A 15,022-nucleotide genomic window follows, 5' to 3' on the forward strand; every position below is an offset into this window, starting at 1 on the left:
CTGGCAGCTGGAGCCAGACTGTGAGCAGCAGCACATTATGAGAGAGGCAATGGGGTGGAAAAGAGGAGGCTGGACAGGAGAGGGGTAGGGACACAGGGTGGGGCTGGGGGGACAGTAAAGTGCAGCTGGAAGTGTGCAAGGGTGGGGTGGAGAGTAGGGCAGCTAGCTGCAGTTGGGAGGTTAGAGTGGGGGCAGGGGAGCAGAAAAGGAGAGAAGTAAAAAGACTGGGTGTGTTCGTGGAATGAGGGTTGTGTAGTGCTGGAATGGGAACAGGGAAGGGGCTAGATGGGTAAGTCCAATGACTGACGGAGGTTGAGGCCAGGAGGTTACCACCCATTATCCTTCCCACTCCTTCCACAGTGATATTCCATCACCCACCAAATCTACACATTATCCTCATCCATCCTTACAAAACCCCTACCCCCCAACCCGTTGCCTCACGGCTCACTTACCTGTAATAGACCACCACCTACTCCAGTCCAGTCACAAACTTCACCTATCCCATAAAAGACATGGCTACCTGTGAAACCAGTTAAGTGACCTACAAGCCAAGCTCAAACCACTGTGCTGATTTCTACATGGACATGTTAACCAATAAGCTGTCTGTCCACATAAATGACCACCAACAAACTGTGGCCGGGAAACAACTGGACCACCCTGTTACTGAGCATGCCCCCTGCGATGTTGTCTTTCATTTCAATGACTGCTTCACAGACTGTGCCATCTGGATCCTTCAGACCATCACTAGCTTTTCTGAATTGCACAGGTGGAAAATTTCCCTGCAATGTATCCTGTGTTCCCATAACCCTCTTCGCTTCAACTTCGATTAGTCATTGTCCTTACCCATCTAGCCCTTCCCTGTTCCCATTCCAGCACTACACAGCCGTCATTCCACCAACATACCCAGTCTTTTTACTTTTTTGTATTTCCACTACCTCCCCCTCTCTCCCCCACCATCCGTCTAACCTCCCAACTGCAACTAGCTGTCCTACTCTCCACCTTGTACCTGCATGCTCCCAGCAGGACTTTAGTATCTCCCAACCCTAACCTGTATCCCTTCCCCTCCCTGCCCCAGGCACCCCCCCCCCTTACCCCCACCAAGTTGCCTCTCCCACAATGTGTTGCTGCTTCAAGTCTGGCTCCGGCCGCCAGAGATTGTGGTCATGTGAGTGTAGGTTGTGTGTGTGTGTGTGTGTGTGTGTGTGTGTGTGTGTGTGTGTGTGTGTGTGTGTGTGTGGGTGTGCGCGCGCGCACAAGTGCATGTGTGTATGCTGCCTGTTTTTGATAAAGGCCTTGTATATGGTGCGTAGCAACAATCCTTTTCATTATCTTGAATTTAACACTTAGCGTGCAACAGACATAGTACTATGGCTATTGTAGGAATTGGAATGTGCAGCGGAAATAATTTACGTCATATCATTACTATCATTTTCCATGTTCTCGAACACATATTTATGACTCCCACAAATTTCTGTGAGGTATGCAGATCTCATTGTTTCTGCTGTGATGGCTAATGATGGTAGCAGCATCACTGGAGAAAATAATTGTTATTTTTGAAGTCTTTATTGTTGTCCCTTGCTTTGTAGGCATTAACTGACAATCAACTTCTCTTTGTTTCATGCTTTTGTGCATTTTTGTGTTGATTTTGTGTTCAAAAAGTGCAGTGAAGAGGAGAAATGTTTCGAGCAAATAGTTTGCTAAGTCCCTCACAAGTCTCCAGAACATGAAAATGAAGTATTTAATGAAGGTTCACATTATAAGTCATCTGAAAATAGTGTAACAGTAGAACTCCTTTTCATTTTTTTTTCTGTAGCAAATACTATTAAATTGGAGTTTAATTTAATCCCAGCCATACCAAAATAAGCATGTTTAAAGTAGGTAGTCGAATAAACTTAAAAATGCTTTCAATTTCCAACTACAGAATTCAACACACAAGTTATAACCTCCAAAAAAATCACAAATTTTAGTCAGTCCCCAGGTAATTACTGCTACCCATGAGACCCCCACCCAAAGTGTTAAGCATTAAAGACACAGGCCCTGCTTTCGCAATGCTGGAACACAACTATTGTACAGGGTGATTACAATAAAAATTAAACTTTCAAACCACTGTGGAAATAACACCACTGGTCAGAATGATGTCAAATTGCAATGGAATATTATCAGAAAAGAGGAAAAACGTATAGCAGAAGAAAAATAAATAATTACAAAATGCAGCAATAGATGGCACTGTAAGCATCATAATTTAATAGTAGTTGACTACAAATGACAAATGAATTATACAACAATGCCTATGGTGTGCATCTGACATTAAACAAACTGTACTACTCAGTGTGCATGGGTGTACAGGTGTGATACTGTTAGTTACGTAAGCCCATCCACCACGGCAAGGTCATGTCACAATGGATGGGAAAAATAAGTTTTTAATTGTCCTGTGGCCAAAAACCGCATAAATAGCATTAATAAAAATCAAATCGGATTATTAATTTCTGTTTGACTGGCGTAAAACATGTTCAATACGCTGTCCACCGTTTTCTGCCATTTTCTGCAACAGGTTAAAACTGAGGAACAGCATGTTCCACAACTCATAGAAGTGTTTCCGGGGACACGTTCAGAATGTGTTATGCAATGCCTGCCTTCAATGCAATCGGAACACTGAACACAACATCTTTCCAATAGCCCCACAGCCATAAGTCACACAGATTAAGATCCGGTGAACGGGGCAGTCAGGTTGTATGGAATGGCAGCTGGTAATTCTAGCATTTCCAAAATGGCACTTCAGCAGCTGCGTAACTGGATTTGCAACATGCAGAGGTGCACTGTCTTGCATAAAAATGAACCCATCCACACATCCACGCTGCTGGAGAGCTGGAATGATGCAGTTGCACAAAAGACACTCCTAGCACTTACCAGTGACGTTATAGGTAACAGGACTGGAAGCATGTGTCGCTTCAAAAAAAATGGCCCTATGATAAATGATACCATAAACCCGCACCACACAATGAACTTTTCAGGATGAAGTGGTACTGGTTGATTTGCGTGTGGATTTTTCCATTGCCTATATTTGACAATTCTGTATACTGACATAACCTGTCAGATGGAGGTTGGCTTTGTCTGTCCACAAAATCTTCCAAGCTAATCATTTTCCACTTCCATGGATATAAGAAATCATGTCAACAGGAAGCAACTCATGCACATGGATAATTTTGAATGGATAGCAAAGAAGGATGTTTCATAGGATTTTATGCACCATGCTCATGGGTATGTCCAATGTTCGGGCAATTCTCCGTGCACTACACATTTGCACACCACCACTTCGTCCTCCTCCTGCACTGCTGTGGCCTCTGCCTCCAGTGATGTTGAATCAATTCGTTTCCTCCCTCTACCAGGTTGCACATGAAAAGAACCCATCTTTTCGAATTTCTGAATCATTTTCTCCAGACCCACGGCAGTCATCGGACCAACACCTTTTTTCAGACCCTTCAGTGTCCAGAACTTCTGCAGTGTGACTTGTGCACAGTCATCATTCTTGTAATACAGCTTTACAAGCAGATCACAATCCTCAATTGCAACATCATGGTGAACGTCGTAGACGCTAAAGGAGGAAAAGCCTTGTACCCAGCATGTTTATACCAACTTCAATGGGTCGTGCACATGACAGGCGTTTACATTTACGTATTCTAAAACATACAATGCCATCTATTGAACAATTTTCACACTATTTTTTCTTCTTCTGCCATACATTTTCCCCCTTCTCCGATAATATTCCGTTGCAATTTGACATCCATCTGACAAGTGGTGTTATTTCTACAGTGTTTTGAAAATTTAACTTTAATTATAATCACCCTGTACAACTATGAAGGTGAGTAGAATACAATACTGTAGCAATTACAAAAATTACACACCAAGTTTTAGTGGGACATGAAGTGAGTATAGTGGAGAAACAACAGGTGTAGCATGGGAAGAATGACTGCTTGTCGAGTTTCTGACTGAGCTGTTATTTTCCTAGTTTTATCTCCATGGCCTCTACAGGATCAATACTTAGGGGACCAAGGTATATTAATACTTTCTGATCTGAAGATAAGATTTTTGAGCTTTGAATCAGTTCGTGTGAGATGTACAGTGTCTTTCATTGTGTGTCTGCCAGTCAAGATTTTTTTACTGTTTCTGTGACATTCTCCTATCAGTCTAATATGTTTTTGATGATTTGTACTGCCCTTCTTTGCATAAACTAGATACCAGTACCCCTACACTTGAACAGTATTCCCACCTATGGGCCATACAAATGTTTTGCATGCAATCTTTTTCATAGAAAAATTGGTGACACACATTATCCTACTAAGGAATTGTTGCCTACAATTTGCTTCACCTACAACCATGAGACTGTTCCATGTTATATCTTGGCACATCGTTAGTATCAATTGTGTGACATGAATTACTAACTAAGGTTAGGAGCCATTAATGTAGTAGTCAAAGGCTACATAACATTTATGCTTCAAGAAAGTTATTACATTGTATTCCTCCAGCCTAAGAACTTATTTTCGCACAGGCTGATGGGCGTATGTATGTGTGTGTAAGTGTAGTCTAGCTCAAAAAACAGATTCAGCTGAAGGCTAGCAAAGTTATCAGTCTTGTTTATTTGCCTTCTGCTGATTCAACAGCTCTACTGTGCAGCAAGTTGTTACTTTTACTCCTAAGTTATTTCTATTTACATTCTACAAGGACTTTCCATTACCATAGTGAGACTGATATTTAGTATCTATCAAATCATTAATGTATAGCATGAACAATAATTGTCCTATAGCTCCTCTCTGGCTCATACCAAGTACAGCATTACTCTAGCGTCTATACAGGATAATATGCTGTGTTTTGCCTATGAAATTATCGATCCAGTTACAATTAATGTTAGGTAACAAGAGGTACTGAAAAGATTTTCACACATCTACCAGAAATTCGAAAAATACTAGTTTATCTGATGGGGAACAAGATGTCAACAGCATTATAAAAATTTAGATCTTATTGTAACAGAATTCATAGAATCTGTTTACACTAACCTTACTTTTCTGGTTGAAAACCAGTAATGTGTTGAGTGCAGTAGCTATTTGTTTAACAAGTTCTTTGCGAATGCCATCTTCCAGTAACTGTTTTGGATCCACACGGATAATACCAACTAACGTACTTTTCATTTTTAGAATACCTTCTGTGAAGACTGAAACAGCATGTGTTAAGCGTGCAACCTGACAAAGTAAAAGTAGATTATCAACATTCAGCCATTAACTTCAAATTCTAAGAACATTTTCTTTGAAAGGAGAAGGAACTATTAAATGATAATCACTTTGCAGATATGATATAAAGGACCATACAACTGTACATGTGCATCCTGCCCAAATATAACCGAAATGAAATGCAATTAGCATTAACAAAGACATATTACTATCTAGTATGACATAACACAATATTAATAATTAATGGAAAATCTCATATAAAGATGTGAAACAAATACTAACAAAGAGATAGAGGGGCTGGCCAGTACTTACCTCAGCTCAGTACAGCCGATAGATACACATAAAACAGAACCGAAAATTACATTCCTAGCTTTCGGAACAGATGTTCCTTCATCAGGGAGGAGAGAGGGGAAAGAAAGGGAAGAAGGGAAAGGAGATTCAGTTACTCACAGCCCAGGCTATGAAGCAACAGGGAAAGGAAAATAGGGATGGTAGCAAGGATGGAGGCATGGTTGTCAGAGGGAAGCCAAAGATATTCTACTGTCAGTACTGTGCCAGCTTCAAACCAAAGAGGATGCATACAGAAGTAAAGAGGTATGTAGTATAAAGATAAACACAACTATGTAGGATGAAAAGATGCGTGAATGGCTAAAGAGGAAAGGGAAAGAGGAGAAGACTGAAGAGTAAATGGGAGTGAGGTTGTTTAACGTAGGTTCAGTCCAGGGGGATGGCGGGATGAAAGGATGTGTTGGAGTGCAAGTTCCCATCTCCGCAGTTCAGAGGGACTGGTGTTGGGTGGGAGAGGCCAAATGGCACATACGGTGTAGCAGGTTCCTAGGTCCCTAGAATTATGCTGGAGGGCATGCTCCGCTACTGGGTATTGGGCATCTCCTAGGCGGACAGTTCGTCTGTGTCCGGTCATGCGCTCAGCCAGTTTAGTTGTTGTCATGCCGATGTAAAAGGCTGTGCAGTGCAGGCATGTCAGTTGATAAATGACATGTGTAGTTTCACATGTGGCCCTGCCTTGAATTGTGTATGTTTTACCAGTAGCGGGGCTGGAGTAGGTGGTTGTGGGGGGATGCATGGGGCAGGTTTTGCAGCGGGGTCGGTTACAGGGGTAGGAACCGCTGGGTAGAGAAGGTGGTCTGGGAATATTGTAGGGTTTAACAAGGATGTTACGGAGGTTAGGGAGGCGACGAAAGGCAACTCTGGGTGGTGTGGGGAGAATTTTGTCAAGGGATGATCTCATTTCAGGGGTTGACTTGAGAAAGTCATATCCCTGGCGGAGTAATTTGTTGATGTTTTCGAGGCCAGGATAATATTGGGTGACAAGGGGGATGCTTCTGTGTGGACGGGGGAGGAATGTATTGCTCGGGAGATCTGTTTGTGGACAAGGTCTGCAGGATAGTTGCGGGAGAGGAAAGCACTGGTCATTTATTGGTGTAATTGTTGAGGGATTCATCACTGGAGCAGATGCGTTTGCCAAACTCTTCCCTACAGCCTAGGTATTCGTGGCCTTTACAAATGTCTGCTTGTGTCTGTGTATGTGTGGATGGATATGTGTGTGTGTGCAAGTGTATACCTGTCCTTTTTTCCCCCTAAGGTAAGTCTCTCCGCTCCCGGGATTGGAATGACTCCTTACCCTCTCCCTTAAAACCCATATCCTTTTGTCTTTCCTTCTCCTTCCCTCTTTCCTGACGAGGCAACCGTTGGTTGCGAAAGCTAGAATTTTGTGTGTATGTTTGTGTTTGTTTGTGTGTCTATCGACCTGCCAGCGCTTTTGTTTGGTAAGTCTCATCATCTTTCTTTTTAAATATATAACACAATATTAGTTTCACATTAATGGAGCTTTCGGATAACAAAGTGCACTGCTGTCTAATTGCTCTACAGAGCTTTTTTTCAATTGGCAGATTGCACACACCGTGTTTCTCCCTGATAAAAATTGTTATCTCCAAAGTCAATGTCCTCATCTGAAGATGAAGAATAGGTCATCATTGAAAATACTTAATAAATCTTTATCAACTGAGGATGTTGTTTACAACTTACGCCACAGATTGAAACAGAGCCAGATTTCATTTTTGGAGACCTTTTTAAAGCAACTGATTGCATAAATCATGAAATGTTGGTAAAAAAACTGCATTTTAATTAAATTAATGAGTAAAAAGTTATGAGTTGGAAAGAATGAAGAAAGTTGAGCTCAATATTTGTAAGATGGCAAATAGAAAGTATTTTATGTGTGATAACAAATAAAAAAATATAGCTGTAATAATGTACCATAAGCTACTCTTTATGGCATAATCCATATCACTTCAGGCACAGGGTTACCTCCATAGTCTCGGATGTTAGTGAATTTAGCATATGTTAAAATTCAGGAGTAAGTAAGAAACATGTATTTTTTTATTTTCTCCAAAAAATTTCCTGCCTCGAGATACAGGCCTCCAATGATGACACTGCGAACACCATTTTCAAGATGTTAATTTCGGAAATTTTTTTAAAAATGCAGTACCTCTGTAACAGTTCTAGGTATTTTGTTAGAGTTTTTTTTAATTTGAAAGATAATTGATTTATGATTACAATGGTCTCCTGTGTTTGTACATATCTTTTACAGCCATCTTTTGAATTTTTAAAATAATTTACAGATTTTTTTTTTCAAATAATGCCAGTCCAGAAAAGTTAGATTTTTGTTGTTGATTAGTACCATGTAATATTATATTCTCTGTAAAGGAGAACTGCCAGTTCTACTTTGGGCAGGTTTTATTTTAAAAAATCATTTTTTTTTAACTTTCATGGGTAATGTATGTCTTCACATAAGTTGTTTCTTACTAATTTCTTTGTTACAATGTTTATTTCTACTGTCTTCATTGCAGTTATTTCTTATCACTTTCTTTGTTGCAGTTATTTCTTTTCACTCTCATTGTTGCATATATTTGTTACACTTTTTTATAGTTTCTTGTCAGTTTCTTTGCCGTGGCTGTTCATTGCAGGTTTCTGTATTGTAGTTGTTCAGTGCTAATTTGTTTACTGAACAGGCTTCTAAGAAATCTGAGACCATCCTGTGAGTTCTGTGTTTTCATGAGGAATTTCCAGTTGACACAGTTGCAGTGTGTTCTGCAAAAAGAACTGTTTGAAATGTCTTCTGACTAGGGCCACAGGAGACTATTTGCATATCCATAAATGAGTGATATGTAAGACAAACAAAAAAACAGACTTTGTTCAGGTTGGGAATAAGTGTTCTCATTTGAAGACTCTGTTTCAAACTTAAGATTTTTCCAGTGATGACTTTTTGTGTTCTAAATGTTTTGACAGAATAACAACAATGATACTATCTGAACAAGTGAAGCCTCCCATGGTGTAGATGATGCAGATTTTGCATCAATAGAGGAAGAATTAAATACCTTGACTCAGTTAACTACAGAGGTAGATGTTAGTCCTGTTAAGAGACTGTGGTCAGTGAGGTCTAGTAATACGCTCTATGCATAAAGAAAGTGCAGAGCAATTACTAAAGCTATGGATGAATACACTATAGCAAAACTGACCACACTCTTCAAAGTAGAAATTCCATCTTCAGAGGAAAATGAACCAAAACACCCTTGCACCTCTCACCAGGAATTTTTCACAAATATCAATTCAGCTTTTGAATATTGTGCACCCTAAAGTGAAAAGCTGCAAGTTTTAACTATCATTCCAGAGACATTTTCAAAGAAAACATATCTGTACCATGTTCCACTAGTATCAAAGTACATGTAGACAAATCAAGAAATGTGAGACCTGTAAAAGAAGTCTTTGGAAGACCAGGTCCCTATTATTGTCATCCTGTAGAACCAGCTCAAGTTAAAATAGTGCAGACATTTTATCTGGAAGATAAATGGGACTGTTCTCATCAGAGTGCCAACAAAAAAGACCCTACAACTGTAACAGTTGAAGGTCAAAACATTGTGAAAGTGAAGAGGTTCATGACTCACCATATTAAACAAACTTTTGCAATTTATAAGAGCAGCTATACAACTTCACATATTGGAAGATCAAAATTTTGTGCACAAAGACCTAAGTGGGTAGTTCCACACCCACCTAGATATGTCTGTTTATGTGTGTAATGTGCAAATTTAGAACTGATTGTGTAGTAACTTTGAAAAAAGTGCTGGAGCACGTGACACATAACATCTTGGTTGGGCGTGTGAAGTCGTTAGTAGTCTGTGATGTAAAGCAAGAGACTTGTTTGTTTCAATAGTATGGTGACTGCCCTGGAAAAGGAGGTCTGTCTTTACAGACACTTGGCCTGGAAGACATAGCAGATAACTCTGCAGATATTACATACGTGACATGGGAGGAAAATAAACTAATCAAGAAAACTGTTGCCTTTGACAGTTTCACTGATGAACTTGGTAAATGGTCAGTGAAAGCTGTAACACACCAGCATCTGAAAAAACTGCAACAGCAACACATTGCAGAAGTGAAAGGGTGTGTACAGGCTGAAGAACTATGTTAAGTGCTTCACTGTGATTTTGCTGAGAACTGGTCTGTAATTCTCCCACAAGAAGTACAAGGGTATCATTGGAGTAATGAACAGGTTTCAATTTTTACAGGAATGACATATTTTCAAAACAAGACCACAAGTGTAGCAGTTATAAGTGATGACACAGGACATGACTCAGCACATGCTTTGCTAGTGATGCGCAAAATTCTTCAACTGCAAACAGGGGCAGAGAAGATCATCATTATTTCTGATGGTGCTCCTAGTCATTTTAAATATCGTTACCAGCTGTTTGAATTGAGTAAGTCGCTTGTGCCAACTGACTAGGTATAGGGTGCTACTGGTCACGGGAAGGGTCCCTGTGATGGTGTAGTAACCCTGCTGAAGCACCATGCTACAAAACTTAATCTTTCCAGACCACATACAGCTGTGATTCAGAATGCTGAGGATTTTACAAGAGTCTGTGATGTTCACCTGCTTTATTTCATTGTTGATTGTCCTTGGTGTTGAAGAAAAAGCGTTGTGATACTGGCTGAAAAATGGAGGGTGTAAGTTCAACACTGACTACTTTAAATAACGTAGCCAACAGGTGCACATTTGTGTTTCACAGTTCTTTACTTTCACTGTCCCCCTCCCACAATAATACACAGTTACTTGGTCAGTGCACTAATTTTTAACTTTCAATAAGCCTCATTAATATGTTGCAGCAGGCAATAATCCACATACTGCTACAATAGTTTACTGTTGAACATCTACGAGCAGTAAAAACCTAACCACACATTTCACAGTCTTTCAAATAAATTGAATATACACTGTCATTGCTTTAACACATGGCCTATTGGTGTAACACTTATTTCACAGTTAAGTTGATTCATTGTTGTTAATCAAACCAACATGGGTTCTGCGTCTGAAACTCGGCCGTGGACTGACTGTCTCGGGACCAAAAATCGGGCCCTTATACATCATCACAATAATAGGCACTGAAACTACATACTGTTGGATGTTTAATTTACATAAATTACAATTAAAACTTAGCTCATTCTATTAATTGAATACATCGAAAACTTCCTTCTTTTTAACAGTTTCTTCTACTCAAAAGTTAAGCTGAACGATTTGTTTAAATTGTGAAATCAACAAATATCATTACACAAACAATACTTCTGACAAAACTGTAAATTAGTTTGGAATTAATTAAAGGCTAGCTTTGCTAACATGTTTTCAAATAGAGCCAAATAGATCCTATAAGAATACTCTAAGTTGTCCCTCCAAATGTTTACAATTAGTACAGTTTATATTTGTTTATAAGTCAACAATAGAATTTAAGTTATGAAACAATTACTGAATTCACCCTATGACAAAACAAACTAACTAGGCATAGTCAAAATAAATTAGAAAATCAATTACATACAAAATTAGATCTGGTGGTATGTTCTCTATGACTAAGGGCCAGCCTATTTCTTTTATAAAAATGCAGATTATACTCACATATGTTAATGATAATTAGTTAGACATTAAAAAAATGAATTTTAAGAGGGCAGATGGCAAAACAACAGGGGAAGTAAAATTATCCCAGCTTGCTTCGTCACAAGTCGTTAAATCTTACATGTCCACAGCCATCATTCGTTTGTTCAAAGAGGAAATTAAAGAAGTCTGAGAGCAGAAAAAAGAAGAATGGTCCAAACAAACTACTCCTGTGAAAGGAATTCAGAAGATAATATTCAGATTCACAACCTGACAAAAGGGGTGTTTGTAGTGTGTGTATGACTGTGACTGGTGGATTGCAGAAATTATAGACACTAGTTATGAGTTAAACAAAATTGTAGTGAACTTTATGCGACCATATGGACCAGCTGCTGGATATAGGTTTCCAGCTGAAGGACAGCAACAATGCCATCAGCGCTTACTTCCTGTTCACAATGTTTTGAAGACTGTAAGTGCTCCAGTTCATATTGGTTCAACAGGAGGGCATCACTCCATATAAAAGGAAGATACTGAAGCAGTGAAACACATTTTTATTTCATTGACTGGTTCATTTCAGTACAAAACAGAGTGCACAGAAGTTGTACCTTTCAAGTACATTTTGGAACCATTTAAAATACTTGAAACATGAGTCTCTTACTCATTTTTCAAAACTAAAATTATGTTAAATAACACCTGTTATGTGATAATGTGGTAATAAAACAGATTTTATGTATGGCAAAAAATTTCAATTGTTTTTTCAGGGAGTGTAAGATTATATGGAACTAATAGGTAGGAAAAAAAAAAAAAATCAAAATTTTATGGATTGGCATTTTTGAAAAAAAAAAAAATTCCATAAATTATAAAAAAAGTTCAGAATGCTATAGTAAAAGAACATTGGCAGATAAGTCCAAATGGAGGATTTCTTTGTAATCATAAAGCAACATAGACATGAAGCCCACGCCTACTACAGTAGTACAAGTTTATATGCCAACTAGCTCTGCACATGACAAAGAAATTGAAGAAATGTATGATGATATAAAAGAAATTATTCAGGTAGTGAAGGGAGACGAAAATTTAATAGTCATGGGTGACTGGAACTCGACAGTAGGAAAAAGGAGACAAGGAAACTTAGTAGGTGAATATGGATTGGGGCTAAGAAATGAAAGAGGAAGCTGTCTGTTAGAATTTTGCACAGAGCTTAACTTAATCACAGCTAACACTTGGTTCAAGAATCATAAAAGAAGGTTGTATACATGGAAGAATCCTGGAGATAATAAAAGGTATCACATAGATTACATAATGGTAAGACAGAGATTTAGGAACGAGGTTTTAAATTGTAGGACATTTACAGGGGCAGATGTGGACTCTGACCACAATCTATTGGTTATGAACTGTAAATTAAAACTGAAGAAATTGCAAAAATGTGGGAATTTAATGAGATGGGACCTGGATAAACTGACTAAACCAGAGGTTGTACAGAGTTTCAGGGAGAGCATAAGGGAACAATTGACAGGAATGGGGGAAAGAAATACAGTAGAAGACGAATGGGTAGTTCTGAGGGATGAAGTAGTGAAGGCAGCAGAGGATCAAGTAGGTAAAAAGACAAGGGCTAGTAGAAATCCTTGGGTAACAGAAGAAATATTGAATTTAATTGATGAAAGGAGAAAATATAAAAATGCAGTAAATGAAGCAGGCAAAAAGAAATACAAACGTCTCAAAAATGAGATCGACAGGAAGTGCAAAATGGCTAAGCATGCACGGCTAGAGGACAAATGTAAGGATGTGGAGGCTTATCTCACTGGGGATAAGATAGATACAGCCTACAGGAAAATTAAAGAGACCTTTGGAGAAAAGAGAGCATCTTGTATGAATATCAAGAGCTCAGATGGAAACCCAGTTCTAAGCAAAGAGGGGAAAGCAGAAAGGTGGAAGGAGTATATAGAGGGTCTATGCAAGAGCGATGTACTTGAGGACAATATTATGGAAATGGAAGAGGATGTAGATGAAGATGAAATGGGAGATACAATACTGCGGGAAGAGTTTGACAGAGCACTGAAAGACCTGAGTCGAAACAAGGCCCCGGGAGTAGACAACATTCCATTAGAACTACTGACGGCCTTGGGAGAGCCAGTCCTGACAAAACTCTACCATCTGGTGAGCAAGATGTACGAGACAGGCGAAATACCCTCAGACTTCAAGAAGAATATAATAATTCCAATCCCAAAAAAAGCAGGTGTTGACAGATGTGAAAATTACCGAACTATCAGTTTAATAAGCCACAGCTGCAAAATACTAACACGAATTATTTACAGACGAATGGAAAAACTGGTAGAAGCCAACCTCTGGGAAGATCAGTTTGGATTCCGTAGAAATGTTGGAACATGTGAGGCAATACTGACCTTACGACTTATCTTAGAAGAAAGATTAAGGAAAGGCAAACCTACGTTTGGCTCATGGCGCTGAACACTATGGGACTTAACATCTATGGTCATCAGTCGCCTAGAACTTAGAACTACTTAAACCTAACTAACCTAAGGTCAGCACACAACACCCAGCCATCACGAGGTAGAGAAAATCCCTGACCCCGCCGGGAATCGAACCCGGGAACCCGGGCGTGGGAAGCGAGAACGCTACCGCACGACCACGAGATGCGGGCAAAAAACCTACGTTTCTAGCATTTGTAGACTTATAGAAAGCTTTTGACAATGTTGATTGGAATACTCTCTTTCAAATTCTAAAGGTGGCAGGGGTAAAATACAGGGAGCGAAAGGCTATTTACAATTTGTACAGAAACCAGATGGCAGTTATAAGAGTCGAGGGGCATGAAAGGGAAGCAGTGGTTGGGAAGGGAGTGAGACAGGGTTGTAGCCTCTGCCCGATGTTATTCAATCTGTATATTGAACAAGCAGGGAGAAAAATAAAAACTTTGAGGTTTGCCGATGACATTGTAATTCTGTCAGAGACAGCAAAGGACTTGGAAGAGCAGTTGAATGGAATGGACAGTGTCTTGAAAGGAGGATATAAGATGAACATCAACAAAAGCAAAACAAGGATAATGGAATGCAGTCGAATTAAGTCGGGAGATGCTGAGGGAATTAGATTAGGAAATGAGACACTTAAAGTAGTAAAGGAGTTTTGCTATTTGAGAAGCAAAATAACTGATGATTGTCGAAGTAGAGAGGATATAAAATGTAGACTGGCAATGGCAAGGAAAGCGTTTCTGAAGAAGAGAAATTTGTTAACATCGAGTATAGATTTAAGTGTCAGGAAGTCGTTTCTGAAAGTATTTGTATGGAGTGTAGCCATGTATGGAAATGAAACATGGACAATAAATAGTTTGGACAAGAAGAGAATAGAAGCTTTCGAAATGTGGTGCTACAGAAGAATGTTGAAGATTAGGTGGGTAGATCACGTAACTAATGAGGAGGTATTGAACAGAATTGGGGAGAAGAGAAGTTTGTGGCACAACTTGACTAGAAGAAGGGATCGGTTCGTAGGACATGTCATGAGGCATCAAGGGATCACAAATTTAGCATTGGAGGGCAGCGTGGAGGGTAATAATCGTAGAGGGAGACCAAGAGATGAATACACTAAGCAGATTCAGAAGGATGTAGGCTGCAGTAGGTACTGGGAGATGAAGGAGCTTGCACAGGATAGATTAGCATGGAGAGCTGCATCAAACCAGTCTCAGGACTGAAGACCACAACAACAACAACAACAACAACATAAAGCAATCATCTTTCAAATAAAAAAGCCAGCAAAATTTCTAGAACTTTTCCAGAGATACAGCATTCAAAAATATTTTCTAAAATTCGCTTCTTCAAAATGGTATACGCAGAGTCATCTTTGGAGAGTTGTATCTTGGAGC

At 39.4% G+C, this 15,022-nt stretch overlaps 1 protein-coding gene across 4 annotated transcripts in view; it reads right to left on the reverse strand.

Moving 5' to 3' along the window:
* LOC126176810 (WASH complex subunit 5) overlaps positions 1-15,022 on the reverse strand; it is a 186,937-nt gene that overhangs the window by 76,345 nt on the left and 95,570 nt on the right. For all 4 annotated transcript variants that reach the window (XM_049923993.1, XM_049923991.1, XM_049923990.1 and 1 more), the window contains one exon: positions 5,052-5,234. In XM_049923993.1, coding sequence (XP_049779950.1) covers positions 5,052-5,234 — 183 coding nt within the window. The remainder of the gene's footprint in view (positions 1-5,051; positions 5,235-15,022) is intronic.

The sequence above is a fragment of the Schistocerca cancellata genome, chromosome 3, assembly GCF_023864275.1.
Source record: "Schistocerca cancellata isolate TAMUIC-IGC-003103 chromosome 3, iqSchCanc2.1, whole genome shotgun sequence".
Lineage (NCBI taxonomy): Eukaryota > Metazoa > Arthropoda > Insecta > Orthoptera > Acrididae > Schistocerca > Schistocerca cancellata.